Raw genomic sequence first — 27,561 nt, 5'->3', positions numbered from 1 at the left:
GAGAGAGAGAGAGAGAGAGAGAGACAGAGAGAGAGAGAGAGAGAGAGAGAGAGAGAGACAGAGAGAGAGAGAGAGGGAGAGAGAGAGAGAGAGAGAGAGAGAGAGGGAGGGAGAGAGAGAGCGAGAGAGAGCGAGAGAGAGAGAGAGAGAGAGAGAGAGAGAGAGAGAGAGAGAGAGAGAGAGAGAGAGGGAGGGAGGGAGAGAGAGAGAGGGAGAGGGAGAGGGAGAGAGAGAGAGAGAGAGAGAGAGAGAGAGAGAGAGAGAGGGAGGGAGAGAGAGAGAGGGAGAGAGGAGAGAGAGGGAGAGAGAGAGGAGGGAGGGAGGGAGAGAGAGGAGGGAGGGAGGGAGAGGCAGAGAGGAGGAGAGAGGGAGGGAGGGAGAGAGAGAGAGGAAGAGAGAGAGGAGGGAGGGAGTGATGGAGAGAGAGAGGGAGAGAGCAGGGTCTCTAGTCAAGTGGCCATTTCTGCCAGAAGCTGTCACTTCTGGTGTCCTTTTAAGGTCAGTCCCAAGGTGAGAGAGCAACCATCAGGAATCTAAGGTCACAGACCAGGGATGTTGGGACCTGCAGCTTGCCAGATGATGGAGGTCCCTCTTAGCTTCAATATTCCATTCTGAGGCCCTCTCAGGTCTACTGTCCCCTGTTTCAAGGCCTCTACATTCTGAAGAGCCCCCTATTTTGGACATTCCCTGTTGTAAGACATCTCCTAGCTCAAGCACCCCCCTTCTCAGGTCCTCCAAATGGGCGTTAGCAATCTTGGTAAAATGTAAAGAGCCCTGGGCCTGGACATCAAAGACATCTAGGGTCGAGACTCAGTTCCTTCACCAAATCACCAGGGAGCCTCTGGCCTCAGTTTCCCCACAAGTACAAGGGGCCACAGAATCCTTAAGGCTCTTTCCAGCCCTGATGTTCTGCCCAGACTCGGGCCACTGCACCAGGGTTCCGAAGTCCTCAGAGGTGGCCAGTGTGGACCACCAGGTTCCAGGGTCTGGTTTCCTCTGGGCAAGCACTGGAGGAAGGGCAGGATGCTCTGACCGGATGATTCCATCCTTGCCGCGACATCTGAATGTCACAGCGCCCCACAAGAGACCACGATGCCAGTGTTAATTATCTCCCCCCTGCTGGGACACTGCCTTCCTCGGCAGCTCTTCTGGCCCAGGGGATGAGACAAGGGCAAGGATTCCCGAGAATGCCAGGCCTGGCATCCTGCTTCCTACAGGTGGCTTTGGGGAAGACCCACTGGGCAGAGGGAGGATGGCAGGCAGATCGGCCCTCCCTGAGGGCTGGGAGGGTGCCAAAGCATCTGCCCCTCCTTGGGGAACTCAAGCCTGTAGAGTTTTAAGGCTATGCATCCTGGCAGGGGCACAGACACCAACCCCAATCCTCTAATTTTACAGAAGGAAACTGAGGCCCAGGAAAGAGGAAGAAACTTGCCCAGGCTCACAGGAGAGGCGAGAGGCTTCGAAACTCAAGCTCTCTGGCTGCAAGCTTAGGGCTCCACTTAACAGGCCACCTGGTCTCCTTACCCTCCTCAACTCAGCTTTACAGCCACCCCTGGGGGTGGCAAAGGGGAGTCAGGAAGGGCCCGGAGGGCAGAAACATGCTTCCTTTTTGCTTTTGGATCCTCAGTCCCCAGCCTAGGGCCTTGAATGTTGTGGGCACCCAGTGGAATAAATGTTTGTTGAGTGCCCAGTAGAACGCAAGTTCCTTGAGGGCAGGAATCGTCTCCCTTTCTGCTTTGCATCCTTAGCACCTGCGGATGCCTGGCACACAGTGGGCGGTTAAGAACTGCCTTGTGAACCGCACCGTGCAGGACAACCTCTTGAGAGCAGACTCTCTCTGGCGCCTCTGTGCCCTCCCTGCCCCAGCACTGGCAGATACCAGCGAGTGATGAAGACCCCCCGAGAGAAGTCTGCTCTCAAGCCCGTTGGTCGACCGGCTCATGGGGTGGCTGCCCAAGACAAAGAGGGGGCCCCAAAGCCCCCCAGGGCCTGGCTCTTTCTGCTGTCCCTGCAGGAGGCTCCCAAGGCCAGCGAAGCTCTGCCCATCGCCCTTCCGTCAGGCACGACGTCCCCTCCCCCGAGCTGACTTCTAGAAACAAACACATTTTGAAAAAGGAAGGTTCGGATGGAACCAAAACTCCAGGATGGCCAAAGTGGACCCGCGTATTACAGGGCTTGAAATGGGGGTGGGGGACCCCTAGGTAAACCTCCAACTCTCTGTGAGAGATTTTTAGTGAGTTGCTGAAATGGCCCAAAGCCTACTTTCACCAGCCTTCATTTGACAGGTGGGGAAACTGAGGTCCAGAGAGAGGGAAATGACTTGCCCAAGTTTTTACACAGCTACTTGGCGGCCGAGGAGCCCCAGCCAGGAACAAAGACGCAGGTTTGTCTATCATTGGGGGAAGGCGCGTGTGTCACAGCATGTCAAACGGGTGGCCAAATGTTTCTATGAAGAGAGAGGAAGCAGCGAGAGCTTCTCATAAATCGTTTCAGATTTTCTTTGAAAGGAGGGTAGAAAGAAAGAAAACGCCACGGCCATTTTTGCCGGTTTTTAAAGTGCTGTCCAGCCCCGGGGATGGGCGTCAGGGCTGAAACCGTGTGAAAGCCAGGAATAGCCCCGTGGGTGCCCGTAGGAACCACTGGGGGTCCCTGGCAGCTCCAGGAGGCCTCAGGTCGGGGCAGGGTTTGGTCTTTTCTCTATCCCAAGAGCAAAGCAGGAGGGGGTCCAGTATCCGAGGCTGGGGAAGCCCCCAGACCCATCATTTCCAGTAGGCTTTGCTCCACGGAGACAGTCTATCAAACAACCCCAAAGAGGAGGTAGCGGATCCCAGAGGATCATGAAGGCAGGCAAACTAGGCTAAGGCACAAAAGAGAGACCGAGGCACGGTTTCCCCTTGGGATGAAGATGTCAGCAGCTTCCGGGATCACTCGATGTTTTTGTACTTGGTGAACAAGTTGTATAAAACCCTCAGGGTAGACTTGAGATCCAAGTTGACGACATCTGCAGGCGAGAAGAAGAAACGGCTCTTTAGGGGGTGCGAGAGGGGGGAGGCAGGGAGCGAGCCCCCTCCTGCCCCCATCCTGCGTGAATAAGACCCAGAAACCCCTCCCAACAAACTTCAGGGGAAATGGCAGAATTCAGTCAATAAGGAAGCATTGAGTGCCATGTGCAAAGCTGGGGGGGAAAGCAAAAGGCAAGACCAGCCCCGTCTCGAGGAGCTCCTGCCCTCTCGCAGTTGACCATCTACTCGAGGCAAAGTCAGCGCAGGGGACCAGCAGTTGGGAAATCCGGGAAGGACTCCGTGGAAGGGGCTTCAGCGGAGCCAACGGGGCACTCATTTGCAAGGGCTGTTTTCCTCCAATGGGCCCGAGGAAGGGGCCAGGAGAGAAACGGACTGTTCACTGAAAGACAATTTTTTTTCTTGACCAGAAGAAACCATAAGGGGCAGGGGATGAAGAAAGAGCACGTCCTAGGCACAGAGGCCATTGTGTCTGAAGCAAGAAAGCTGTCTGGAGGGAGGAGCACCCCTGGGCTTTAGGGCATTCATTGCCTTGGCATAGGGGTAAAGAGGGGCTTGGGGGGGTGGGGAGAGGGCAGAAGCAGGTGCTTCTTGTATTTGTTTCCTCCTTTTGTTCCCTCCCCACCCTTGGGAGATGGAGAGGACGTGTGGGAGGCCTCCCACATGAAAGGGGCTGGTGACAGAGGCAGGATTCGAAGCCAGGGCTCTGTGTGGGCCCCTGCAGAGCAGGGATAAAGAGCCCAACACCCTTCCAAAGTCGCCGGCGGCTGCCTCTCCCATATAGCTGGCTATTTTTACAGTTTGGAAATCAATCTCCCAGCTCTGAAATCTGTGCCGTGTCCATGAGCTAACATTTCTATTTCGAGAGGCGCTGACACCCCCTGAAAGGCAGTGCAGCCCCCCCCTTTCTTTTTAACCAGAATGGGGGGCGGGGAAGGGGGCGGACTGGGGCTTCCTGCAGCGCTCTCTGCCCAGCCCCTGCCTCAACACCCTGCCCGATGTTTGCCATGGCAACCGCCGAACACGACCTCAGCCAGACGGCTGCGGGGGCAGCCTTTGTCTGCCAGCACCTGCACACAGTAGGCTCATTGCCTCTGTTGGCCGTGTGGAGGCTGTTGTGCAAAGGGACAGAACTTGTTCTTTGGTGTGCCTGGCCCAAGGGGGTAAAATCAGAAGCAAACAAGGGGGGGTCTAGGGTGGCGATGGGGGGTGCAGAGAAGCAAATATTAAAATTAAAGGAAAAAACCAAAATAAACTCTGAACAGAAGTATCCAAAGGGGAAGAGGAGAATGGGCAGCCTCAGGAGGTAGTGAGCTCCTCATCCCTGGGGGTCTGCAAGCTGAAGCTGGATGACCTGTTGCCAAAGAGAGTACAGAGGAATTCCTGTGCAACTGCTGCCCCTCCGAGACGCCTTTCAATTCTGTGACTGGCAATTCACATTCAAGCAGGTTCCTAAATTCCCCTGACTTCCAACTTGACAGAAACTGCGCCCCCAGACCAGGACCACTGGTGGGTAAACAGAGGCACAACAACTGCCAGCGAGCCGCTGGGCTTCAGTCCTTAAGGATGAGGAGCAAAGGAAGGGTCACTGTTGGGGGGGAATGGAAGGGCTCGGACCCGAAGTGCAGGAGAGGGGAGCACGAAAAAGAACTCCACCAGGAAATGTCCCCCAAGATCTCTCTCCACAGACGACTTCCTCGGACTCCAAACCGGAGTGGGCGGGCCTCGGACACAAGGGACACGGGTGAGCCATGCCAGTGTGAGACAAGCTCCTCACCGGATGGTGGGGCCACGGCGATTCGCCAAACCAACTTCTCCTGCTCGGAAGAGGGATCCTTCTCTAAGGGAAGAGGGAGAAGGCCCACGGAGAAGTGTCCCCGGAACAAGCTGTCCCATCACTACGTGTCTCATCAATGCTAACTCCCTGAGCGCGCCTGGGTCTCCAAGCTGCCCCGCACTGGCTAAGAAAGAGAGAGGGAGATCAGCGGAACAGACTCGACCCACAGAAAACACTCCGAGTTCCTGCTGTTGGCCCGAAGTAAAGATCCAAGCTTTGGGGATGAGAATCCGCCATTTGGTAAATAAAAATTGCTGAGACACCTGGAAAGCCACCTGGCAGAAACTGGGGACAGGCCAGTATCTTACACCAGTTACCTAGAGGAGATTCAAGCGGCCACAGGCCTAGACAGAAGAAGAGACGAGGCAATTAGAAGAGCTCGGAACGCGTCACTTTTCAGATTTAGGGAGAGAAGAATATGAGGAAGAGCTAGAGAGCACTGTGGAAAGCCAGATGGATAATTCTCATTGAATTCAATGAAAAAGGGCTCGTACAAATAAGTCATGTAGAAGAGGGAGAAAGGTGAGGGGTAAATTCTCGGATAGAGGTCCCACATCTCAAATACACAGAGGACTTTGACAAATGTATAAACAGGAGCCATTCCCCAACGGAGAAATGGCCAAAAGAGACGAACAGACAATTCTGGGACGAAGGCCTCAAAGCTATAGAGAGCCACGTGACAAAATATTCTACGTCATTGGTGATGAGGGAAAGGTAAAGCAAGACAGCTGTGAGGCATCATCTCCTACCTCGCAGAGCAGCTAAAATGACAAACGTTGGAAGGGACGGAGAAAACAAACACTAATCCATTGTTGGCGGAACAACCATCTTGGAGAGCAATCTGGAATTATGGCCAAAAGTTATGAAACGGTACCCCAGGCATCCATCCCAGCAATAGGACCGCTGGGAAGCTTCCCGGGATGATCGGGGGGACAGGGAAAGAACCGTTGTGTCCTAAAAGAGCCACAGCAGCTCTCTTGGTGGTGGTAAGAACTGGAAATGGAGGGGACGTCCAGCCGCCGGGGGACGACTGAACACATTGTGGCACGGATTGGGCCAGAATACTGAGCGTAAGAGGTGATGAGCAAGCGAACAACAGCAACTTGGCAAGGCCTCCGGGAAGCTCTGAAGAGTGAAAGGAGCAGAACCGGGAATGTCCACCTCCAGAAAAAGAACTGAGACAGAAATACACACAACACAGTATCTTTGGTCAAATGGTGCCTTCTCTAGCCGGGAAGGAGAGGGAGGGAGATGCCGGAAGTCTGACTGGAACAAGCAAATCAATCAATCAAAAGACAGGCTGCCCTCCGCGAGCTTCCAATGTAAAGAGGGAGACAAGACACACGGGGGAGGCAGGAGGCACCTGCGAGGGCAGCAGATGGCACCAGGAAGAGCTGGGCTCGGCCTTCCGGCTCTCCATCATGAGGGAGAGGAATCCATGGAGGCCGGCTGAAACGAGGCGAGCAGCTTAAGCCTTAAGTTGGTGGAAGGTGGTGTCTGGAGTCAGGAAGACTCATCTCCCTGATGGCCCCAGACACGTAGGAGCCGGGGCCGAGTCACTTCCCCCTGTTGGCCTCAGTTTCCTCAACTGTAAAAGGAGCTGGAGAAGAATCCAGGATCTCCGCCAAGAAAACACCAAATGGAGTCATGAAGAGCCGAATGCGGCTGAACAACAACGAAAGCAGCAGATGGGGGGGGGGGGCGATCTGGGGCCGAGGGGGGAGAAGCCAGGTCTCTCCCCCAGAGACGGGTGTGGGGGATGGGCTCCGAGGGCCCTTCTTCACCTCTGCCAAGACCACATCAGGAGGACCTCGAGAAATGCCCATCCGGCTGCTGGGACGTGGGGGCGGGGATATAAAGGGAAACAGCCTAGGGCCCGAATAGACACAGAAGCTCTCAAGCATTCTGCCATGGGCCGGCCACAGAGACAAGGCCTTGAGTGGCCTTCACGCGAGTGGTAGCGGAGGAGAGAGGATGGCGGGCTTCAGAAAGAGCTTTACAGGGCCGCCAGCCCTCCACTGATGCCGATACCCAGCACCTGGCAAAGCGTCGTCCTCGAGGGCATACAAGATGGCAGAGGAGATGGCATTGCAGGGCCAGAATGTAGGGGAGCTAGGGAGCTGTCACCTCCAGGCTCCCCAACAATCATCCCTGACCCAAAGGAGGAAGGGGCCTTGGGTGCCATCTGGTCTAGCCCTCTGGTGTGACAGAGGGGAAACTGAGGCACGGGGAGAGGCCTGTCTAAGAAATGCAGCTAGAAGGGGCCTCGGATGCCATCTGGTCTAGCCCTCTGGTGTGACAGAGGAAGAAAATGTCACTCAGGGAGGAGGCCACAGGGGTGGGATTTGGACGGAGGCCCCCTGACGCCAGAGCCCCAGGCACTCCACCCCACAGTTCCCTTCCTTCAAAGGGCTCTCATGAGTCCAAAATGGTGGTTAATGGGTAAGCCGGGCCTTGTGATCTGGCCATGATGCTCAGAAGAGTGACCCCGACCAGAGAGGAGGCCTCTAGGGCGGGAGGGCCTGGCGCGAGGGGGGCACCCCAAAGCCCTCACCAGGACATCAGGGATGAAGGCTCCCAGGCACGCCAGCCATCTCCGGTCAGAGGACAAGCACTTGGCTATCCAAGTGGCCCCTCCTGAGGGGATCGCCTTGCCCCCAGCCCCAGAAATGGCCCATGAAGTGAAGCCCGAGCTCGCCGAGAGCAGCTGCCACCTTCCCCACGACTGGCTGCCCCCAGGGCAGAATGGAGAAGCCCACGTGGGCCTCCCTCACGAGGGGGAGACGGGCTGCCGAGCTGGGGTGAGGCGGACGCGTCCCTGGGGGAAGCAGCCCATCACAGGGGCGCCGGGGATGGACGATCTGCCAAGTCCCTTTGGGTCCCAGGGACGTACCCAGGCCAGCCTCATGCCTTCCCTCGTGCCCCTTGGGGCCCCCTGTGCAAGCTCCTTGCACAGTGCTTGGGCACCCAACTGGCCTTGCTCGCCTCATCTATCAGTTGGGAGGAGGGCCCCTGTGCAGGCTCCCCGACTGTAAAGGGAAGGAGCTGGGCCAGAGGACCTCCAGGGTTCCCTCCGGTGATCCGACGCCCCTGGGTCACACAGGTCCCTTCCAGGATTAGGTCTACGGGCTAGTCCAAAGACGAATGAGACTTTCCTCCCTTCCCAGCTTCTCGGATAACATGGAAGACCTCGGGGGACAGGGAGCTCATCACCCTGAGCCGACTACATTCACCACCGTGCTCAGAAGAAGGAAAAACAAAGCCAAGGAGCGAGGAAGGAAGCAAAGAGGAGAGTGAGAGGAAGAGAGAACCGTCTGCCCATCCCCGGAGGCTTTTCCCTAATTAAATTTGATTTCAGCCACCTCCTACATAGAGGCAGCGATAAAGCCAGGAGGAGCTGAATTCGAGTCCTGCCTCTGGGGCATGTTAGCCGCATGATGCCGGACAGGTCACTTTCAGTGGTCTGGGTGGCCCTCTAAGTCTGTGAAGTGGAGACAAGGCCCTCTGCTGCCTCCAGTCACTGTCAGAACTAGCCTGGGCACCTGAGAGGATGGGAAAGGTCCCTCCCTCCCTTCTCTGCAGAGATGGGGGTCTGTGGGTACAGAACGCTGCTTGTCCCCCCAGACTCAGTGGCCGCCAAGGGCAACTGCGCCGAATTAAACTTTCTTCCCCTTTTGTCACAAGTAATGCTCGCCGGGAAGGGCAGAGCCGGGCGGGATGGATCCAGGAACAGAAAATGAGGAAAAGCATCCCGGCTTTGAATCCAAAGAATACCTTCTGGGCGGGCCTTCGGTTTCTTGAGTCCTCCATCTTGCATGAGTTCAAAAGCGAAGGAAACGTTGTGGACCTGCCCAAAACAAGTGTCGGTCAGCATTGCGGAAGGCAACAAATCCCCAGGGAGGGCGTGCGGAAGACAGAGTATCCCTGTCCTCCTCTGTAAAACGGAAGGAGGGCCTCTGCGCTTCAGGACGCCCTGATCTCATGGGCCTGGCTCTTCTGCTCACTCCATGCATCACCGGGCCTCAGTTTCCCCACTTGTAAAGGGAGTAGCCAGACCAGGGGGCCTCTAAGGTTCCCTCCAGCTCTTGAGTCATCCCACAGAATTTATTTATTTTCTGGAGAGGAGGAACCAGCTCAGTCTTGGTTGTCACATTCCCAGCACCAATCGATCAATCAGCATTTATTAAGCACCATAAAAGCTAGGTGGATAATATGGGGCCCTCAATGAGCTGGTTAGCTGCTGTTAGCTGAGGACCCCAGTGCAAATCCAGACTCTACTCCCTCTAGAGGGTGGGAGACCATATGCAAACCTCAGTTTCCCCATCTGTAACAAGGGAATAATAGCGCCTACCCCCACCCCTGCCCCTGGGTGGTTGAGAGAATCAAATTAGAATTCTTGAAACATGTTATTTGGGCTTCAGAGGGTGGTCAGCCATGACCCCTTAGGGCAATGCTCTCATCCTCAGTGAGATTCCCCTTACTTCAACTGCAGAAGATACAGAATCATGCGAGGAGCCTAGGTTACGTGTCAAAGGGCCAGAGTTTGAATCCTTGCTCCACCCCTTGCCTCAGTTTCTGCATTTGTAAAATAAAAGGGTTGGATGAACTGACCTCTGAGGCCTCTCTCTGCTCTAAATCTATGAAACTAGGAGACCTCTTGAAGAAAGAAACATTCGACTAGAACGTCCCGGGGTCTAAAACCTCCAACTACCAAATGTTTGCCACAGAGGGAAACCTCCTGAGTGACCCACAGAGATTCAGACCTCACCAAAGACCCAATAGGCTTCCTGTTGGCCAGTCCCCAAAGCCAGGGGAGGATAGAGGTCGGGGAAAACCACTAGTGAAGCCTACAATGAGAAGAGATCGCCAATGCTCAGTCATCAAACACCCAGAGAACCCTGATATTCTGATGAGTTAACAGCAAAATGAATCACACTCATGGATAAAAATTTACTCACAAAGCCGATGAATAGTTAACAGAAACATTTGGGGGGAAAGTCAGTGTTTCATCAAACCCACATTTGAAAACAACTTGGAATGTCTGAAAGTCCTCTCTGGCCGAGTCCAACAGGAGACTTCAGTAAACCCAACATCACAAGGGGATGGCTGATGAACAAGACCAGAATCTCACAGATGGGGTCTTTGCACTGAGGTTGGGAAAGACTTTGTAGAGAAAACAGTGTCAAACAGGGAGTAGAAGGTCAGCTTCAAAGCCAGGAGGTCTTGGCTTGAGGCACTGTCTCTTGACACATTCTGACTGTGTGACCTTAGGCAAGTCACTTAACTCTCAGTGCCCCAGACAAGTCTCTAAGAGAGTAAACTTGTCCTCACTTCGCTACTTGGTCCTTAGTCATCTCATCAGATACCATGGATTCAATTTCCATCTCTAGGCAGATAATTCTCAAATCCCCTGTCCAGCCCTAACCTCTCTCTGGACTTCCAGTCCCCAAAAGAACTAATTCTCATTCCTTAAACCCTTTCTCACCTGCCCTATTACTGCAGAGGGCACCATCATCCTCCCATCCCTTAGGCTCCTATCTTTGGAGTCATCCTGGACTCCTCACACTCTCTCACTCTTCAGATCCAATATGGTGCCAAGGCCTGTCAATTTCACTCTGTAGCATCTCTCAATGTGCCCCTCCTTGCCTCTGGCAATGCCCCCACCCTGGTGTAGACTTTCATGACCTCACAAAATTCCAATGTTCCACATCATCCCCAGAGCTCAGGCCAAGTTGAAAAGATGAATAAAGAACTTAAACTATGATTGGCAAATTATGCACTGAGACCCATTTAAAATGGCCTGAAATTCTCCCTCTGGCCCTATTTTATCTTAGAAGCAGGCCTAGAGGAGACTTACATATCTCATCATTTGAGATGCTTTTTGGACATCCGCCTATACAGGCTAAGCCTTTCTCCCTGGCATATACATCACTATTAGGGGGAGATACTACTATTGCTTCCTATATGTAGGAATTACAGCATAAACTGCGTGAACTTCATGGATCTGGAGCTGCAGTACAAGCCAGACCACTAGACTTTTCACTTCACGACCTGAACCCAGGAGACAAGGTGTATATTAAGAATTTCCAGCGTACTAGAGCAACTCAGCCTTCCTGGGAGGGACCATTCCAAATATTGTTAACTACTCCAACATCTACAAAGGTTGGAGAAAAGGACTCTTGGATTCAGTGCTCACATGTAAAGAGAGCATCTTCTGCTGAGACTAATTGACTGTATCCTATCACATGCATTGAAGATAATAATCCATTGACAAGTGGATGCTGTTTTTCAAAAACACATTGAATTCCTGATTTTTTCCTTCTCTTTCCCTTATTTTTTTATTGCTTTTCTTTTGAATATTTGAATTTTTGCACCCTTTCTTCATTTCTTGTACAAAAGGTACATACAAAATTTTTTCTCTCTCTCTGCAGTAATATAAATTTAAATATACATACTTGCTATATTATTAAAACATACCCAAACAACTTTAGACTGTGGGAAATTGCCATTTATTGATAAAAAGTTATGGGACTATAATTAATGTTTGTGTCTGATTCCAGGAAATGGGACAAAAACAAGGAGCACAGACTTAACCTGAATAGTGCCAAAAGAGCACACAGGAAATACTAATGTGGATTCGAGGTTGCAACGCTTGACATACGTTAAGCCATAGGACTTCCTTGTATCTACACTCTTTATGAAGTACTCATACAAGTACAAAATTTTGACTATCATGCTGGCTCACTATATCCCTGAGAATGAAAAAAGTCAGACCAGGGAATGACTCTTCCCTATCAAAATAGAATTCTAGTTCCTTTCCTTCTTATAATATGACAACTTCCTATAGTCTTGACTGCAAATGGGTAAGTAAAATATTACTGCATTCTGTCCTGCAGACTTGTGAGATAGAAATTACTTTAAAGTGGACCTTCACAAGGGCCCATTATGAAGTTATTCTTGTTTACTCAACATTTTATACATAGATTTTGGTATTTTGATTCTGATTTTGAATTTTTTTTCCCCTTTCTCCCAAAAGTTTAACTTTCTTCCATAATTTTTCCCTTTATATATTTTTTGTTTTCTTTTTTGTTTTCTTTTTATTGTTTTTGAATTCTTTTAATAACTGACTCATACATCCCCATAACTCAACAATGCATCCTGAGCTGAACTGGATTTTTTTAACACCCACTTCAGTGGGGGGTCGTATTTTAATAAAAATCCAAGATTTTGAAAAGTTTTTTTTTGTTTGTTTGAGAAAGATCTTCAAGGAAGAAGCTTGCTAACTCCTAAATCCAGAGAATGAACAACAGTTCATTCATGCAGAAAGATGCCAGAAAACCTACATTACATCAAGATCAAGACTGAAGCTTGGGGTGTGGTTGCTTGAACTGAAGGTTGATTGAATTTATTTTGAATGTACACTCTTCTGCCAAAGGGGACTGCCCTCTAATTGGCTTTTGTCAATGTGCCCAGCAAAACATTGGTTTTGCTGTCTCTCTCTCTATCTCTCCTATTGTTCCCTTATCTCTAACTATTGTAATTTCATAGCTGGTATGTTTACAAGACCCATGGGGAGACTGGTCTTCCTCGGGCCTCAGGGGAATTCGTGAATTTCAAAACTACTCCACCCTATTCAGACCATTCTTTAGAAGATAGGATTTAGCTATTTCCTGATCAATAACAATAGAGATACTTGGAATAACAGAATCAGGTCTTGGAAACTACAGTCTCCACTCTACTCAGGGTAACAAGATTAGGAAGGGCTGCAGTAAAACTCAAGTTTTAATTATTTGAGAATATGGCCTTCAACAGACATGTGCAAAAAAAAGAACAGACCTCTGGGCGGTCCTAAGTCAAGCTAGAGCTACCATTGGAACATGTGAGATGCAGGAAGTGAGGTAGGGAACAGCCTCTGGAGTTCTCAGGACTTCCTGTGAGGAGGGGAGAGTCAGTTGGAGACTGGTGCTTGGAGTTGGAGGAGCCCGCAGACTGTTTTTCTCCAGTTTGGTCATGTGAGTGATAAGGACTGATCTCTTTCCTTGCCTTGGCTATCCAGGGCCTTGGGCCCACTTTGGCTCAGCCTGAGCAGAGTGGGTATTAAAGAAAGGGGAGAGAAGGAAAGAAGGTTTTAATACCCCCCCCTAATTCTAAATTCTCCCTCTAAATCTCTCTCTCTCCCTCTTCCTCCTGTTTGTAATTAAAACACCATAAAAAAGTTGGCAGCTAACTTGAGTGTTTCATTTAGGAATTACATAGCTGAATTCCTTGGCAACCTTAAATTAATAAAAAGACTGATATAGTCTTTTTAAAGTAATTTCAATATCACACCGGTCAGCCGGGGCCAGGGGAGTCTGCTAGGGTCCAGGAGCACTTAGAAAGCCCAAGACCCACACACTGAGTGTCCACTCATCTCCCTGGCTGTCTCTCCGAATCATCGTGGCTTTGGTCGCCTCTGACGGGACTTTCGGGGCAGCCAGCGGTGCCATCAAAGGGCAGAGGCTGAAAGTTGCCTTGTGGAAGCGTGGCACATGACCCGAGGTGATGCCCGCCAAAGCCCCTAGCCACGTGCCCACCTACCTTCTGGTCAAAGTTCTCCGGGGTCAGATAGAAGTTATGGAGAGGAACAAAGTAGCCTTCCAGCAGGCCCATGAGCAAAACCAGGTAGACACCATCTGCAAACTGAAGAAAGTCAGCCCTAAAGATGTGCCATCCACCAAGGAGAGCGATCGGGGCAATTGGGGCCAAGGGACTCACCAGGGTCACCCAGTGAGGAAGTGTCAGAGACCACATTTGAACCCAGGACCCTGTGAGGCCAGCCCTCCAGTGGTGAGGAGCCCCATTTTATAGATGAGGAGACTGAGAGGCAGCAGAGACAGGATTGAACCCTGCCACATAATCACTCTCCCATGATTGACTGACTGATGTGGGCAGGAGTCTATGGATCTACAATTATCCCTACAAATTCTTTCTGCTATTTGTAGGGAAGACTATTAACACGGGGAGCGCAGAAAGACAGGAAATGTGAGGAGGGGCAGCCGCTCCAGCTGGCCATTGTGTGGGGCTGCCGCCTGGCCCAGGAATGGCCCTGACCCTCAGGAAGGCTGGGTGAACCAGAGGCCTGCCTGGGAATCAATGGCCCTCCTCTTCTGGCTGAAAAAGGCATGAAAAGGGCCCAGAGATCAGGGGGGCTCACTATTAGCACAGGGATTTGGGGTTTGTTTTGTTGTCTTAAAAGATACTAGGGCACAGCAAGGTGGCCCAGTGGATCAGAACTAGAGATGGGAGGTCCTGGGTTCCAATTTGGCCTCAGATACTTCCCAGCTGTGACCCTGGCCCTTACCGCTCTTCTGCCTTGGAGCCGATACTTATTATTAATTCTAAGATGGAGGGGGGGGGGTAGGGGGGTCCTTTGAAAGGATATTAGGGACAGAGGCTGGAGCTGGGGTTCCGCTGCTCTGGGGGCTCCCAGGGGACGAAAGTCCTTCTTCCCATGGCGATCAGCACTGCCTCTGGGAAGGTGCGTCAGACGGGCTGGGAAGTGGGGCCTTGAGGCTCCACAGCTGCCTCTCTTAAACGTGATCTGATGTCGTCACAAATGGTGGAAGGGCTCCCCTGCGAAGCCGTCGCTCACAGGCGTTGGGAAGCCCTTCAATGGAGACGCAGGGGCAGAGATGCCGTGCCTGGCCTGCCTTGGGCCCCTCACCCCCCGGGCCCCCGCCTGCCACCCAGAATGGCTTTGGGAGGGCTCCACGCGCTGTCCTACCTGGGTCTCCAGCTCCGTCACCTCCAGATTCAGCTTGTTCAGGTGTTTGTTGACAAACGTGATCAGAGACTGCGGGAGCAGAGCAGAGCACGAGGGGTGAACGGCGGCAGCCCCCCTCCCTGGCTCCGGGCCCCGAAAAACCCAAACTACGAGCTAATGAAGGCAGGGGGTACCCTTCAGGGCGAGGGATGCCCACTGTAAGCGAGGGGCAGGGAGGAGGTGCTGCTCTGCCTGGGGTGAATGCCGGTACCTGGGCCCGCGAGGCGGCCGGTTCCATTTTTAAGAACTGCTCTCATCGAGCTCTCCCTTCTAATGGCCTAACAGAATAAAGACAGCTTCTTCCATTTCCCCCGACAGTCCTTCGAAGGAGAAGGCACAGCATCGTGGGATCCCGGGCCGAGGGCTAAAAGGCCCTTCTGATAAACTGAGGCCAGGGGAAGGGCAGAGCAGACCCACACAATGAATTCTGGGATCGAGCATGAAAGGTCCCGGGCTCGCCAGAAGCCTTCTGGGGGTACGAAGATCTGAGACTGCCCATCTCCCTGGCCAGCCCCCTCCTATCGCCTCCCCCCAGCCAGTTTGCAAAAGGCAGACAACAAAGCAGCCGGGCCAGGGGCCAGAATCGGCAGCGGCTTGTCTCCGGGGGCCCTCCATTCAGCCCAGCTTCCCTGAAGAAAGACATCCACACTGAATGTATTTCTATGCCCCGCCGGGGACGGCTTTCACTGTCTTGAACAATAAACGGCTAAAAAAATCCAGGCCAGATGCTCCTGGAGACTCATCATCTCACTTCAAGGGCGGGAAGTTCACACGCTTCGATTTGGACTCCCCCCCCCCCCCCATTAGGGGCCTTCACATCTGCAAGGCCCTTTCTCCTTTGTTCTCCTGTCTGGAAGAAAAATGGGCTCAATGTACTCCACAGACCCCTGTGACAGGCAGCCTCAAGAAAGAGTTTCCAAAAGGACTTAAAATGCTCCCCGGAAACAGCAAGATCCATCAGGCCTGCCTCTCCCCAAAAATGGTGTCCGTGAGGAAGAGGCCTTGAATATGAATTAACTTCCAGGGAACCGAGTCAGCTGGGGAAGGCACCTGCCAGAATCCACAAGGCTGCGGGCCGGAAGATGCCCAGGGAGCCCAAGGAGCCCAAGGGGGCTGATGTTCTACCTCACGGCTCCATTCCTGACTCTAATTACATTTCAGTTTGGGCAGCCAGTGTCCAAGCATCAGCTGCCTCCTTGGTGGCAGAACCGAAGGCCAGAGTGGACCCCAGCTTACCTTCTTCACCACACTGAGCTTATCGGGGGCATGGTCAAAGAGCGTGTCGAAGGCGTCTCGTTCTGTGGGGCACATGAAATGGGAAGCGTGTTAGATGAGGGAGAGCTGGGGATCCTAGACTTAGACTTGGAAGAGCCCTTCGAGGCCATCTAGTCTACCCTCTCGTTTTACAAATGGGGAAACTGAGGCTCGGTATTTAAGTGACTTACCTAAGGTTACACAGCTAGTGAAGTGTGTCTGAAGCACAATTTGAACCAAGTCTTCCTGCCTAGACTCAAAATCCTCTCTACTCTCTATTAGCTATTTAGCAGGATTATTCCATAATCTTTGAGGAAAAAATCTGAATGTTCTAAAGCAAAAGGAATGCTTCAAAATTTGGTTAAAAAACCAAACCCACAAACAATACAATGATCCAGAACAGTGACAAAGGATGCTGCTGCACTGGGGTCAGAACCCAGATGAAGGCAGATGATTTTCCCTTGTTTATTTGGGGTTGGGTTTTGCAAGATTACTCACTCACAACAATGAACAATTAGACATAGGTTTTGTGGGGGGAGGAAGCGACACAAGTTTGATCCTATAACCTGGAAAAACTTGTGTGGAAATTTGTGATTCCATGTAATTGGTAAAAAACTAATTAATTAATTTTGAAAATTAATAATTAAAAAAGCAAACAATCCTAAACTAAGGAAGTGGGACTCGACGCAGCATTTCTCAAGGGGCTCATGTGGTACATTTTTGTTTGCATGTTGTTAGTGCCTTCCCCTTCCCCCATTAGACTGGAAGCTCCTAGAGGGCTGGGACTGTTTTAACTTTCTGTATCCCTAAGGTTATAGATACTTAATGAATGTTGAGTGAATTAAACTAAATTGAATTAAGGTGCAGCTGATTAAGGTAGGAGTTGGAGACCCACCTTGGATACCAGCTGTGTGTGACCCTGAGCAAGTCACTTCACCTGTCTGCCTCAGTTTCCTCATTTGTAAAATGAAGATAACAATAGCACATTCCTCCCAGGGTTGCTGTGAAGTTCAAATGAGATGACACTTGTGAAGTGTCTATGCAAATGCTAGCTATTACTGGGAATATGACTATTATTAAGGCATTGAGCCAGTCTTAGTACAAAGGAGCTTCTCTGTTTCCCTATCGTGTTAGAGCTTTTAATCTTGGGTCTGTGGAACCCCAAAGGTCCTGTGGACAGATTTCAGGGGAATCTGGGAACTTGCTTGTTGGCGTGGCGTTTGGGTAAATGCTCTGATAATTATTTCACTGCAATTGCTCCCTATTTGATTTTGTGCATTTAAAAACTGCTTCTGAAAAGGGCATCACAGGTTTCAGCAGGCTGGCTGCCAAAGGTGCACAGGACCCAAACAAGGTGAAAACCCCCTGCTTGAGCGTTATAAAGGGCACTTGGTGATCTGGCATCTGGAAGAAAAGCCTAATAATCCTGAAGGCTGAAGCCCCCAACCTCCCTCTAGCTAAGAGAGGGCCAGTGAACCCCAGGGACAAAAGCAGAATCTCTAGATTGATTGGGGGGGAGGGCAAGAAAGCAGAGAAATACCATCTTTCTCCCAGCACCACCACATGATCCCCTCCCAAACCTGTCTCTGGCCCCCCTGTCAGTTTCCAGGGCGAGCCTAGGGCTGGGAGGAATGAGAAGGCAAGCAGGAAGCTGTTGCCATGGCGACCCCACCATCAGGATCCCTGGCTCCCTGAAGATGCTTTTCCCTATGAAGAGAAGAGGCCCTTCATGAGCTGCTGCTGGAAGGAGCCTCTGGAGATCTCAGCCTGACTGGTGGCTTAGGGGGGCTCCTGGGGGCTCTCTGGCCCAGTCATCAGACACTGGGGAGCCCCAAACGGGAGTCTGCCAGGACACAGACGCTTCTGGTACCCTTGTTTCTCTTGCTTTTAAAGAGTCTCTTTTTATGGAAAGGGCCAAAAGGAGATGGATTTTTATTAGACAGAGGAGCAAACTGAGGGCCAGGGGGTCCAGTAATGTGCTCATGCATAATCCCCAGAGGCAGGATTAGAACCCTGCCAATGAGTCCAGAGCCAGAGACCTCCTAGGAGTTCTGCACAGATGGGTGGCAGACCCAGAACCCTGGTGGGCTGGCTGGCCCAAAGGGCAGAGGGTAAAGGATTATTCCCCCCTCCCCAACACAAGGCAGCTGTGGTGTTCACCGTTCCAGAGAGGGTCAAGGGAGAAGGAGACCATCCCGGGGCCTAGGCCTCCTCCTCCACTTCTCTTCCATGGGCCCTGAATGCACCCATTACTGGCATGCTGTCCCTCCAGCGGAATGGAAGCCCTTGGGGGCAGGGGCTGGGTGTTCCTTTTCTTTGTGTAGACAAGGTCTAGCACCCAGTCAACCTGAAGAAATGCTTGCTGGCTGACAGATGTGTGATTTACACATTTCTCTGGCCCAGACTTACCCTAAAGACAGCTGCTGCCAGGTTCTGCCCTTTGTTGTGGCTTTAAAAAGCTCTTTAGGGCAAAGATCCTTCTCCCCGTCCCCCCAGGAAAGTGCACACCCAGGGCAGCCTCAACACCCACTCTGACGGCCTGCCCAGACCGGCTCAAAAGCTTTCCAGCCAGGGAACCTGGGCAGGCCTGGCCTTTCCCATACAAATGAGCTCTTTAAAGGCAAGAGAAACAAAAGAAAGGAACAAAACATCCTGAATGGCTGCAGACACCTTCCCTTCCCTGGCTGGAACAGCCACTGGGGGGGGGGGGGGGGGGCAGCCCACCCCCACCCTCTGCCCCGCCTGTCCTGAAAGGGGGAAGAGCTTAATCAGAGCAGAAAGCAAGAAGCCTGATTTTTCATCAGCTTTAGATTACAAAGGGGGACGGATTTTAAACAGGAAGATTACATTCAATCCTGGGTTAGAGGGAAATTCTCTGGCTAATCGGATCACCACATATGCCATATGTCCTGGGTGGTACTCCCAGCTTCCTCTGCAGTCTCTATTCCCTAGGCCGCTGCCAGGAGCCTCGGCGGCCATGACCTCCCTTTTCCTGGCTCCTTCCCAAGAAAGACTGTCCAGGGGAACCCCAGGCCCCTCCTCCAGTAAGAGCAAGGGCAGGTCCAATAGCTAGGAGGTGCCCCGATCCACAAAGCTGACTAGCTGGGTGACCCTGAGCAAGTCGCTTCACCTGTCTACCTCAGTTTCCCCATCTGTAAAATGCGAAGATGGTAGCACCTACCTCCCAAGTTATTGGAAGGCTCAGATGAGGTATTTGTAAAATGCTCAGCCTGCACCCAGCATAGAGCCATTATTCCTCTTATCATTATCATTAATATTAACGACGTGCCCATCTCCCAGGTTACTTACCAAATCTTCCCATCATCATCCTACAAATGAAAACGGGAAAGGGACTCGTTAGAGCAGGTTAATTGACAGGCAAAGGATTCAGCAGGAAAGAAAAGGCGATGAATAAAGGCACCAGCAGGCACTGATCCTTCTGGTTATCGAATAATTCATATCATGAATTGCTCGCCACAGCCCTGCCTGGCCTCCTCACAAAAAGGGCACCTTCTCCACCTGCAGTGGAGGAGTTTTTTTAATTGGATAACCAGATTTCCCTATTCCACAGCCATCTTACCATTTAAAAACCTTATTCTGAGAGGCTGGCTGCATCGGAACATCCCAAAGGTGCAGAAAGCCTCTGGAATACACCATTCTAGAGCTTTTCCCTATTAGCTGGTGAGCCTCGAGGGCCAGGCCTGCTTTCTTTTTATCTTTGGGTGGCCAGGACCTAGCAGCAGTACAATCCCCGTACACAGCGAGTATTCAATAAATGCTTGCTGGGATTGAATGACTGATTGATCGGGCACTTTTGTCCCTCTCTCTGGCCAAAGCATTAAGTGTGCCAAGTAAATGAAGCCAGGTGAGACATTTGCAAGAGGACCAAAGAATAGAGAAAGAAGATCTTAAAGCTTGGCATACTATGGGTGCATAGTGGTTAAAACTCATGTCCAGGGGCGGCTAAGTGGTTCCATGGATAGAGCACCAGCCCTGGTGATGGGAGAATCTGGGTTCAAATCTGGCCTGGGGAACCCCCATTGCCCAGCCTTTACCATCCTTTGCCTTGGAACTGATACTAGGCCTGAAGGTGAGGGTTTAAAACACAAAACAAAACTCGTGCTCCGGGAAGAAGGAATCAAAAGGCACAAGGCCTTTGGGAAGGAAGGCAATTGAGTCATAAAGAAGCACCCAAGAAAGGGCCACGGGGAAGGAGGCTGGGATTGGAATGGCCTTCAAAGGAGAATTCCAGGGTTAATGGGGAAATGGCCCCCGTCAAGGGGAAGCCATGGCCTTCTGACACATCTACACAACAGATGATGAGACTATGATGACGGGAACAAGAACAGTGAAGACTGAAGCTGAAACAGAGGAGTAACTAGGACAGCAGTGTGCTGTTTCACCATGAAAATCCTCTGCAACCAATATTGCCACAAAGCAAATACAGGAGTGAAAGAACCAACAGAGACAGAGGGAAACAGTCTTCAAAAAAGAAAAACCTGAAAGGTAGGCAGAGATCATATGGGGAACAAAGCTAGCAGGGGGCAGAGTAAGCCAAGAGCAAAGCACATCCCCATCGCCCCACACATCTGCTCCTCACAGGTTCCAAACTTAATCCCAAGCTAAGTCAGACCCTGAGATCCTGTCAGGCAAAAAGAAGTCCAAGCCAACTCACACCCCTTGAAATTGCAAACCAGTGAAGAAGTCTGGAGTCCCAGCCCAGAACAATCTGTGCTGAAAGGGACCAATCTTTATGGGCCCAGAGCAAAGCCAGGAATCCCAACCTGGGTTTGGGATGAGGACATAATTCAGGATTTGGGGTGAGGACATAGTTCTCAGGGGGAGCCTCCCTGAGATCTTTTTGCCCAAAACTAAGGGTGGAGCTCCAGGACAAGGCAATCAAGGGTGTGCCTAATTGAATAAAGAACACTTTGAGACAAAAACAAACAAACAAACAAACAAAAACCCCCACAAGTCTAAGCCTGGAGCTAGAATCTGATCAGCCCACAATCAAGTTCAGAGCTTATACCCAAGCCTGAGGAAAGCCTTTAAGCTATCAACATCTCAAGGGTCAACTGAATCTGCCCCAAGGAAGGGGGCTGTCAGAGCTCTCAGCCCTCAGACCATCTGGTAAACCAGTAACAACCCAGAAAATGGGCTGAAAATAGCTTCAAGGTAGGACTGAAGTTTAAGAGGGTACCCCAACTTCCCAGAAAATAGAGCCTACCTATAATTAAATAGGAAACGTGAGCAAACAACAACAAAAAAGTACCAAACTCTAAAGACTTTTTATGGAGACAAAGAGCAAAGTGCAGACAGAGAAGGGGGCAGTGAAAGCAAAGGAAACACATGCAAAATCCAAAAGAAAAATATGGATTGGACAGATTCTGGAACGACTTCAAAAAAAGACTTCAAAACCCAATTAGAGGTAGAGGGAAAATGGGGAAGAGAAATGAAAGTGACGTAAGAAGAAATGAGCCAATTGAAAAAGGAGAACCAAAAACTGACAGAGGAAAACCAGGCCTTAAAAATCAGAATTGACCATCTAGAAACCAATGATTTCATGAGAAATCAAGAAACAATAAAGAACAGTGAAGACCCTTGGTCAGTTTTCTTTACAGAAGGCTTGGGAGGAGTCTACTCACTCTGTGGTGGTGGTCAGATCCTCTGCCACGTGGGTCGAGTGCAGCAGGCCTTCCCGTTTCTGAAAGACCCCAAAAGACATAAAAACAATCATTAGAGGGCAATGGGTAGTGGCTTCCACAGGAGGCCCACCTAGCCAGCACCCCCACCATGCCCAAAGTCCTAGGCATCTGGTCATTCCTCAGACCTCCTGTAGCCTGCCTCCAGAAGGTCCTCCAAAGAATGTAGGTAATGTTATCTGAAGTGGGGCTCCTCACTCACCAAACCCTTCTGAAGCACCCAGGGAGGAGGCTCAGGGAGGGCTGGGAAAGGGGCTTGGCCACAAGGCCCAAAGCTCTCCAGGAAGCCCAAGAAATAAAGCTATTGTTGGCACCCAGGTCAGGTCAGCTTATAAAATAAGTCGGCTAAGGCCCAGGCCCTGAGGGAAAGGGATGGAGAGGCTTTGATGACTCTAGAATTGGAATAAATCTGGAGGAAGAGCCAGGACAGAGGTGAGGAGGGCTGGGACTCTGTCTCTCTCTCCCCCCCATCTCTCTCTCCCCTTCTGTCTCTCTGCGTGTCTGTTTTTCTCTTTCTGTCACTGTCTCTCTCTTTCTCTCTCCCTCTTTCCCCCTCCCCCTCCCCTCTCTCACGTGACCCTAACTGCAAACTCCTCCGCTGAGTGATAAGCACATTTAGGAGCTGAATATTGAATTCTGACGAGTTGCCTTTTGAAGGAGATGAATGTGCCTTTTGAAAAAAACTTGGAAATTAAACCTGAAAGCTCCAGGAGCCTCTGGGCTCGCCTTGCTCCCAGCATGCCACTGTTTCCCATTTCCTTCATTTATCTCAAATCCAGAAAAAGCTATAAATTTCATCAAAAAGGAAAACAGAACTGAGCCTCTCAGGAGAAAAAAGAGAAAAAACCCAAAGCCGGGCACCCCATGAGCCCGCCTGGGATGGAGCCGGCTAGGCGAGCCAGGGGGAGGCATGGGGGATGCAGTCACTTACCCTGACAACCACCACCTGCACAGAGACATGTTCGGGGAGCCGGATGGGGGCTCGGAAGTGCATGGCCAGAGCAACCAGGAGGTGAAGGATGGCCACCAGATTCTTCCCATGGATGGCTACCGAGGGAGGAAGAAAGGAAGGTGTCTTTTGAACAACATCACGAGTGAAGTCAAAAACCAAACATAAAACAATGAGGCAGCCTGGAGAGGAGAGTGATTATCGAGCAATAAGCTGGGCCTGGATTCAAGTTCTGCCTCATCCTGAGTGATTCTGAGCTCTCTGGGCCCAGGATCATCCTCTGTAACATGAGGCTATCTGGCCTCGGAGGCCCCTTCAGGCTCTACAGTGCTGAGCCTGTGGAGTCTAGAGCTGCGTGTGTGCCCCATTTCTACTAATTACCTCCCGTGGGATCCTGGGCAATTTATGGAACCTCCCCATTCGTGGGTTTTCTCACTTTAGACTGGATAAAGCCAGAGGCCTTCACCAGAAACCGGACTGGGAATTTCTGCGCCATTCTGAAGGGCAGAAGAGACATGAGGTGGGCATGGGCTGCCAGATTTCCCAGGCCCCTGGCTCCAAAGTCCAGAATCTCTCCGGTGCCCCCGGGGCTCAGGGCTCTGACCGGGGAGCGGGCCTCCCCGCCTCCTTCCACCACCCTGTTGTGTCCTCCACTAGAGGGTCAGTTCCTTGAGGGCTGGGGCTGTCCAGCCTGCTTGCAGTCACGTCCCAGGCCCTTCGTACTGTCCCCGTTGTCTCGAGACCCTGACGTCTGGGTAAGAACAGAAGCTTACTGACGACACCAGCTTCCCTGGGTAGGCCAGCATCACCACTGAGGAAGGTCTCCATGGTGGACTCATGCCAGGGGCAGCCTCATAAATGGATACTCAGGACCATCCCGGACACGTCTCACTGGCGAGAGCTAAAGAAGAGGCGGCCCACCAGACCCTTGGCCCTTCGCCAAAGTGACAGGGGGACAGTCATGTCCACAGGAAAAGAACCCTGGTCCCTTTTGTTTACTGATCAAATTTGGTTCAAAAGGAAGACATTCCAGGGCAATGAGGTGGCTCAGTGGATTGGGAGCCAGGTAGATGGAAGGTCCTGGGTTCAAATCTGACCTCAGACATTTCCTAGCCAGGTGACCCTAAGCAAGTCACTTAATCCCCATTGCCCAGTTAGTCCTTACAGCTGGTCCACCTTGGAACTGATACTCAGTATTGATTCTAAGACAGAAGAGAAGGGTTTAAAAAAAGCACAACAACCCTGTGGGGGCCAGAAGACCTTTCATCCCAATCTGCCAGGGGATGGCCTTCCCCTCAGGCTGTGGCTTAGTGGGAAAACATTTGTATGAAAATGAATGATCTTTGGGGGGCAGCTGGGTGGCTCCTTGGTTTGAGAGTCAGACTCAGAGATGGGAGGTCCTGGGTTCAAGTCTGGCCTCAGACACTTCCCAGCTGGGTGACCCTGGGCAAGTCACTTGACCCCCATTGCCTAGCCCTTACCGCTCTTCTGCCTTAGAGCCAATACACAGTATTGACTCCAAGATAGAAGGTGAGGGTTTAAAAAAAAAGTAAAAAAAAAGAAAATGAATGATCTTTGCCATCAAAAGACGCCACAACATTATCGCTTACATGCCACGGCTGCTCACCGGGTAAATTCTGCTCCCAGGTTGGTACTGACAGGTAACACCTGCTCTGGCTCATTAAGTCCCCTGTTGGCATCTCCATCCCCTTCTATTTGTTCTTCCTTAGCAGCCATCAGAAAACTCTCGCTGGCAAGGGGGCAGAGAGTCAGGAGGACCCCAAATGGGGGGCAGGGATGGACGGGGCAGGGGAAGGAGCCCAAGGGGAGCTTCCAGCATCAGCCACGACTCAGCGGGACACAGATGTGACCCTGTGCTCAGAGGCAGGCCCAGGGGGCTTCCTGGGGGAAGCAAGACTGAAGGGCATCTCTGATTGGGTAGGATTTGGAGAGGTGAGGATGGGGGTGAGTCTTGGGCCTCAGTTTCCTCTGTAGAAGGAGTGGTTGGGAGTCAGTGGCTTCTGAGGTCTCTTCCAGGACTAGGCTGAGGCCTTGTGATGGAGCAAAGGAACAGATGTGGGTGGAAATGGTGGAAGGTACATGAGCTCCAAAGTAAAACGATCTGGGTTCGAAGTCCATCTGTGACCCATGTGATCCCGTGTGTGAACCTTTGTGTACCTACAGGATCCTGGGCAAACCTCTGAACTCTCTGGGCCTCAGTTCCCTCCTATGTGAAACAATGAGGCTGGTCCAGGTGATCCTGGCTCTGATACCCTCTCCACAAGACCTTGGACAAGTCACTCAGTTTCCTCCTCTGTAAAATGAGGGGGTTGGACAAGATAGCCAGTGAGGGTATTTAGAGAGCTCTAGAGCTCCCATGGAACTCGTGAATGTGGGATCTTAGAGCTGGAGTGGGCTTTAGAGGCCATCTGGTCTGTCCCCTGCCTGTGACACACAGGTCTTCCTCTGCATCCCTCAGAGGCCCTTTCTGGCCTCTCTCTGATTTAAATTCTGGCATTATTCAGCTTAATACCATAAACACACAAGCCACTAAAGCCCAGTGTGATCGGCTTTGGGGCCTTATCCGGACCACTGGTCCTTCCCACCAAGCAGATAATCCACTGTTGACTCTCCTGGTCTTTGGAGAGGTCAGATTATGTCTAAGGGAAAGAATCCCACTGCCTAAGGCCTAGGAATTTAGATACTCTTCTGCTTGGAACCCCCCCCCCACCCCCACCTGCCTTCCACCATCTTGATCCCCTTGTCCCCAGGATCACACACTACTCACAGTCCACGTTCCACTTGATGGTCCAGCCATGGGGCCGCAGGACATCATAAACCGCCTCCAGGATGGTCTGAAGCTTTTGTTTCTGGCCTATTTCTGACTGTGTCACCTCAGCCACATTCAGTTTGCGGTCAGCTAACTTTTCTGGGATGAGGACAAGGGATAAGACAGAGTCAACAGTGGGCTGTGGCTGGATCAGACTGAGAAACCAACTAGTCAGGATGGGGGTCTCCTCACACCTCCCTCAGGAAAAGGAGCACTTTGGAGCCATCAGATGTTCTCAAAGAGCATGGCCTATAGCCAATAATAATACGTTTTTGTTCATCCACCCTTCCCATCCACCCACCATCCACCCACCATCCACCCTTCCCATCCAACCACCATCCACCCACCATCCACCCACCATCCACCCACCATCCACCCTTCCCATCCAACCACCATCCATCATCTATACATCCATCCATCCATCCATCCATCCATCCATCCATCCACCCATCTCATCCACCCACCATCCACCCCCATCCATCATCTATCCATCCATCCATCCATCTCATCCACCCACCATCCATTCCATTCAACCACCATCCACCCCCATCCATCATCTATCCATCCATCCACCCATCTCATCCATCCATCTATTCACTCATCATCCATCCACCCACCATCCATCCATCTGTTCATTCATTAATTCAGCCAATGAAGTGAAGCTGATAACCTTTGACCTTAAACTTGCCCGTCACAAAATGTTAGAGCTGGAAGGGACTTTAGAAGTCATTATCTGTAAACCTTCAGTTTACAGAGAAAGAAACAGAGGAAGAAAGTGGCTTTCCTAAATCATCCTGTCAGTAAATGGCCAGGTTTATCAGAATATAAGCCTTGAGAGGGTAGTGGCCATCCTACTTTTGTATCTGTTTCCCCAGCACTTAATGCCATGCCTGGCACAATGTAGGTGCTTCATAAATGCCTATTTGGGGGCAGCTAGGTAGCTCAGTGGATTGAAAGCCAGGACTAGACCCAGGAGTTTCTGGGTTCAAATCTGGCCTTCAGACACTTCCTAGCTGTGTGACCCTGGACAAGTCACTTAACACCCATTGCCTCTTACAGCATTTCTGTCTTGGAACTAAGACAGAGCATTGATTCTAAGATGGAAGGCAGGGATTTAAAAGTAAATAATAAGATAGATGGGCAGCTAGATAAATCAAGGGCTATTCACTCATTCATCACCCTTCTCCTACCACATACTTCCTAACCACTCCCCTCAGAAAACTGCCCCAACACAGAAGAAGGAATGAGAGGCCCTTTACGTAGGCGAGGCTGGAGAGGCAGAAAGTGGTCAGCTTGGGAGGACAAGGATTGCCCCCTCCCATCATTCCCTCCTTCCTCTCATGCCACCTGGCAGGCAGAATGATGAGATCCGCCTGGACACCCAAACTGCGTTATTAGCAGGAGGGAGCCGGGCGCTGAACGAGCACTGTCACATCTGCTTGGTGGTCAATCACCCGAGGTGGACCCCGAAGCCGCTGGGCTCCACGCAGCAGGAAAGGAGAGGCCTCCGGCAGAATGACCTGAAGAGCCTGGCACTGCCGGGGGAGGGGACGACAGCCTAGACGCAGAAACAGCTCCCCCTCGACTTCCAGAAGACTCTTCCATCTTTGGTTTGGGAAACTGGCATAAGAAAAGCCGTTTGGAAAAAATGTTTCCAAAAATGACTAAAAAAATAATGACTTGGGGGTGGCCAGAAGGCTCCGTGAATGGAGAGCCAGGCCTCGAGATGGAAGGTCCTGGGTTCAGATCTGGTCTCAGACGCTTCCTCACCGGGTGACCCTGGCTGAGTCACTGAACCCTCATTGCCCCTTGCTCTTACCACTCTTCTGCCTTGGAACCAGAACACACATTGACGCTAAGACCCAAGGAAAGGGCTTCAAAAACCCCTCCTTGACCATTCACAAGTGGATTCTCAAAGGCCGACTACAAAGGAAGACACCCTTGGGGGCAGAAAAGGAAGTCCCTGCCTGTGGGTCTGGGGGTGCAGGGGAAGAAAGACACGCAGAGGGGAGCTCGCGCTCATTTCAAAGGGGAACACAAGCTCTTTTGGGGGTTCGTCCCCATGATTCTGGTAAGAGAATTCCCTCCACCAATGGGGGCTGAAGGGTCCTCCGTCTAGTCCTGGAAGGGACCTCAGAGGTCCCTGAATCCTCCCTAACCAGAGATG

The 27,561-nt window shown here is 51.5% G+C and overlaps 1 protein-coding gene across 4 annotated transcripts in view; it reads right to left on the bottom strand.

The window, feature by feature from the left end:
* Positions 1–2,474: 2,474 nt before the first annotated feature.
* The window catches only part of PARVB (parvin beta), a 77,717-nt gene continuing 52,630 nt past the window's right edge, over positions 2,475–27,561 (bottom strand). For all 4 annotated transcript variants that reach the window (XM_001362354.4, XM_007502784.3, XM_056797499.1 and 1 more), the window contains exons 5-13: positions 25,353–25,493; positions 22,547–22,662; positions 21,559–21,617; positions 19,223–19,242; positions 15,896–15,957; positions 14,621–14,689; positions 13,435–13,536; positions 8,632–8,704; positions 2,475–3,001 (exon numbers count right to left, since the gene is read on the bottom strand). In XM_001362354.4, coding sequence (XP_001362391.1) covers positions 2,925–3,001; positions 8,632–8,704; positions 13,435–13,536; positions 14,621–14,689; positions 15,896–15,957; positions 19,223–19,242; positions 21,559–21,617; positions 22,547–22,662; positions 25,353–25,493 — 719 coding nt within the window. In that variant the 3' untranslated portion in view covers positions 2,475–2,924. The remainder of the gene's footprint in view (positions 3,002–8,631; positions 8,705–13,434; positions 13,537–14,620; positions 14,690–15,895; positions 15,958–19,222; positions 19,243–21,558; positions 21,618–22,546; positions 22,663–25,352; positions 25,494–27,561) is intronic.

This window comes from Monodelphis domestica, chromosome 5 (genome assembly GCF_027887165.1).
Source record: "Monodelphis domestica isolate mMonDom1 chromosome 5, mMonDom1.pri, whole genome shotgun sequence".
NCBI classification, from domain to species: Eukaryota; Metazoa; Chordata; class Mammalia; order Didelphimorphia; family Didelphidae; genus Monodelphis; species Monodelphis domestica.
The sequence above is the reverse complement of the archived record's forward strand: the minus strand, read 5'-3'. Positions and strand labels throughout refer to the sequence as shown.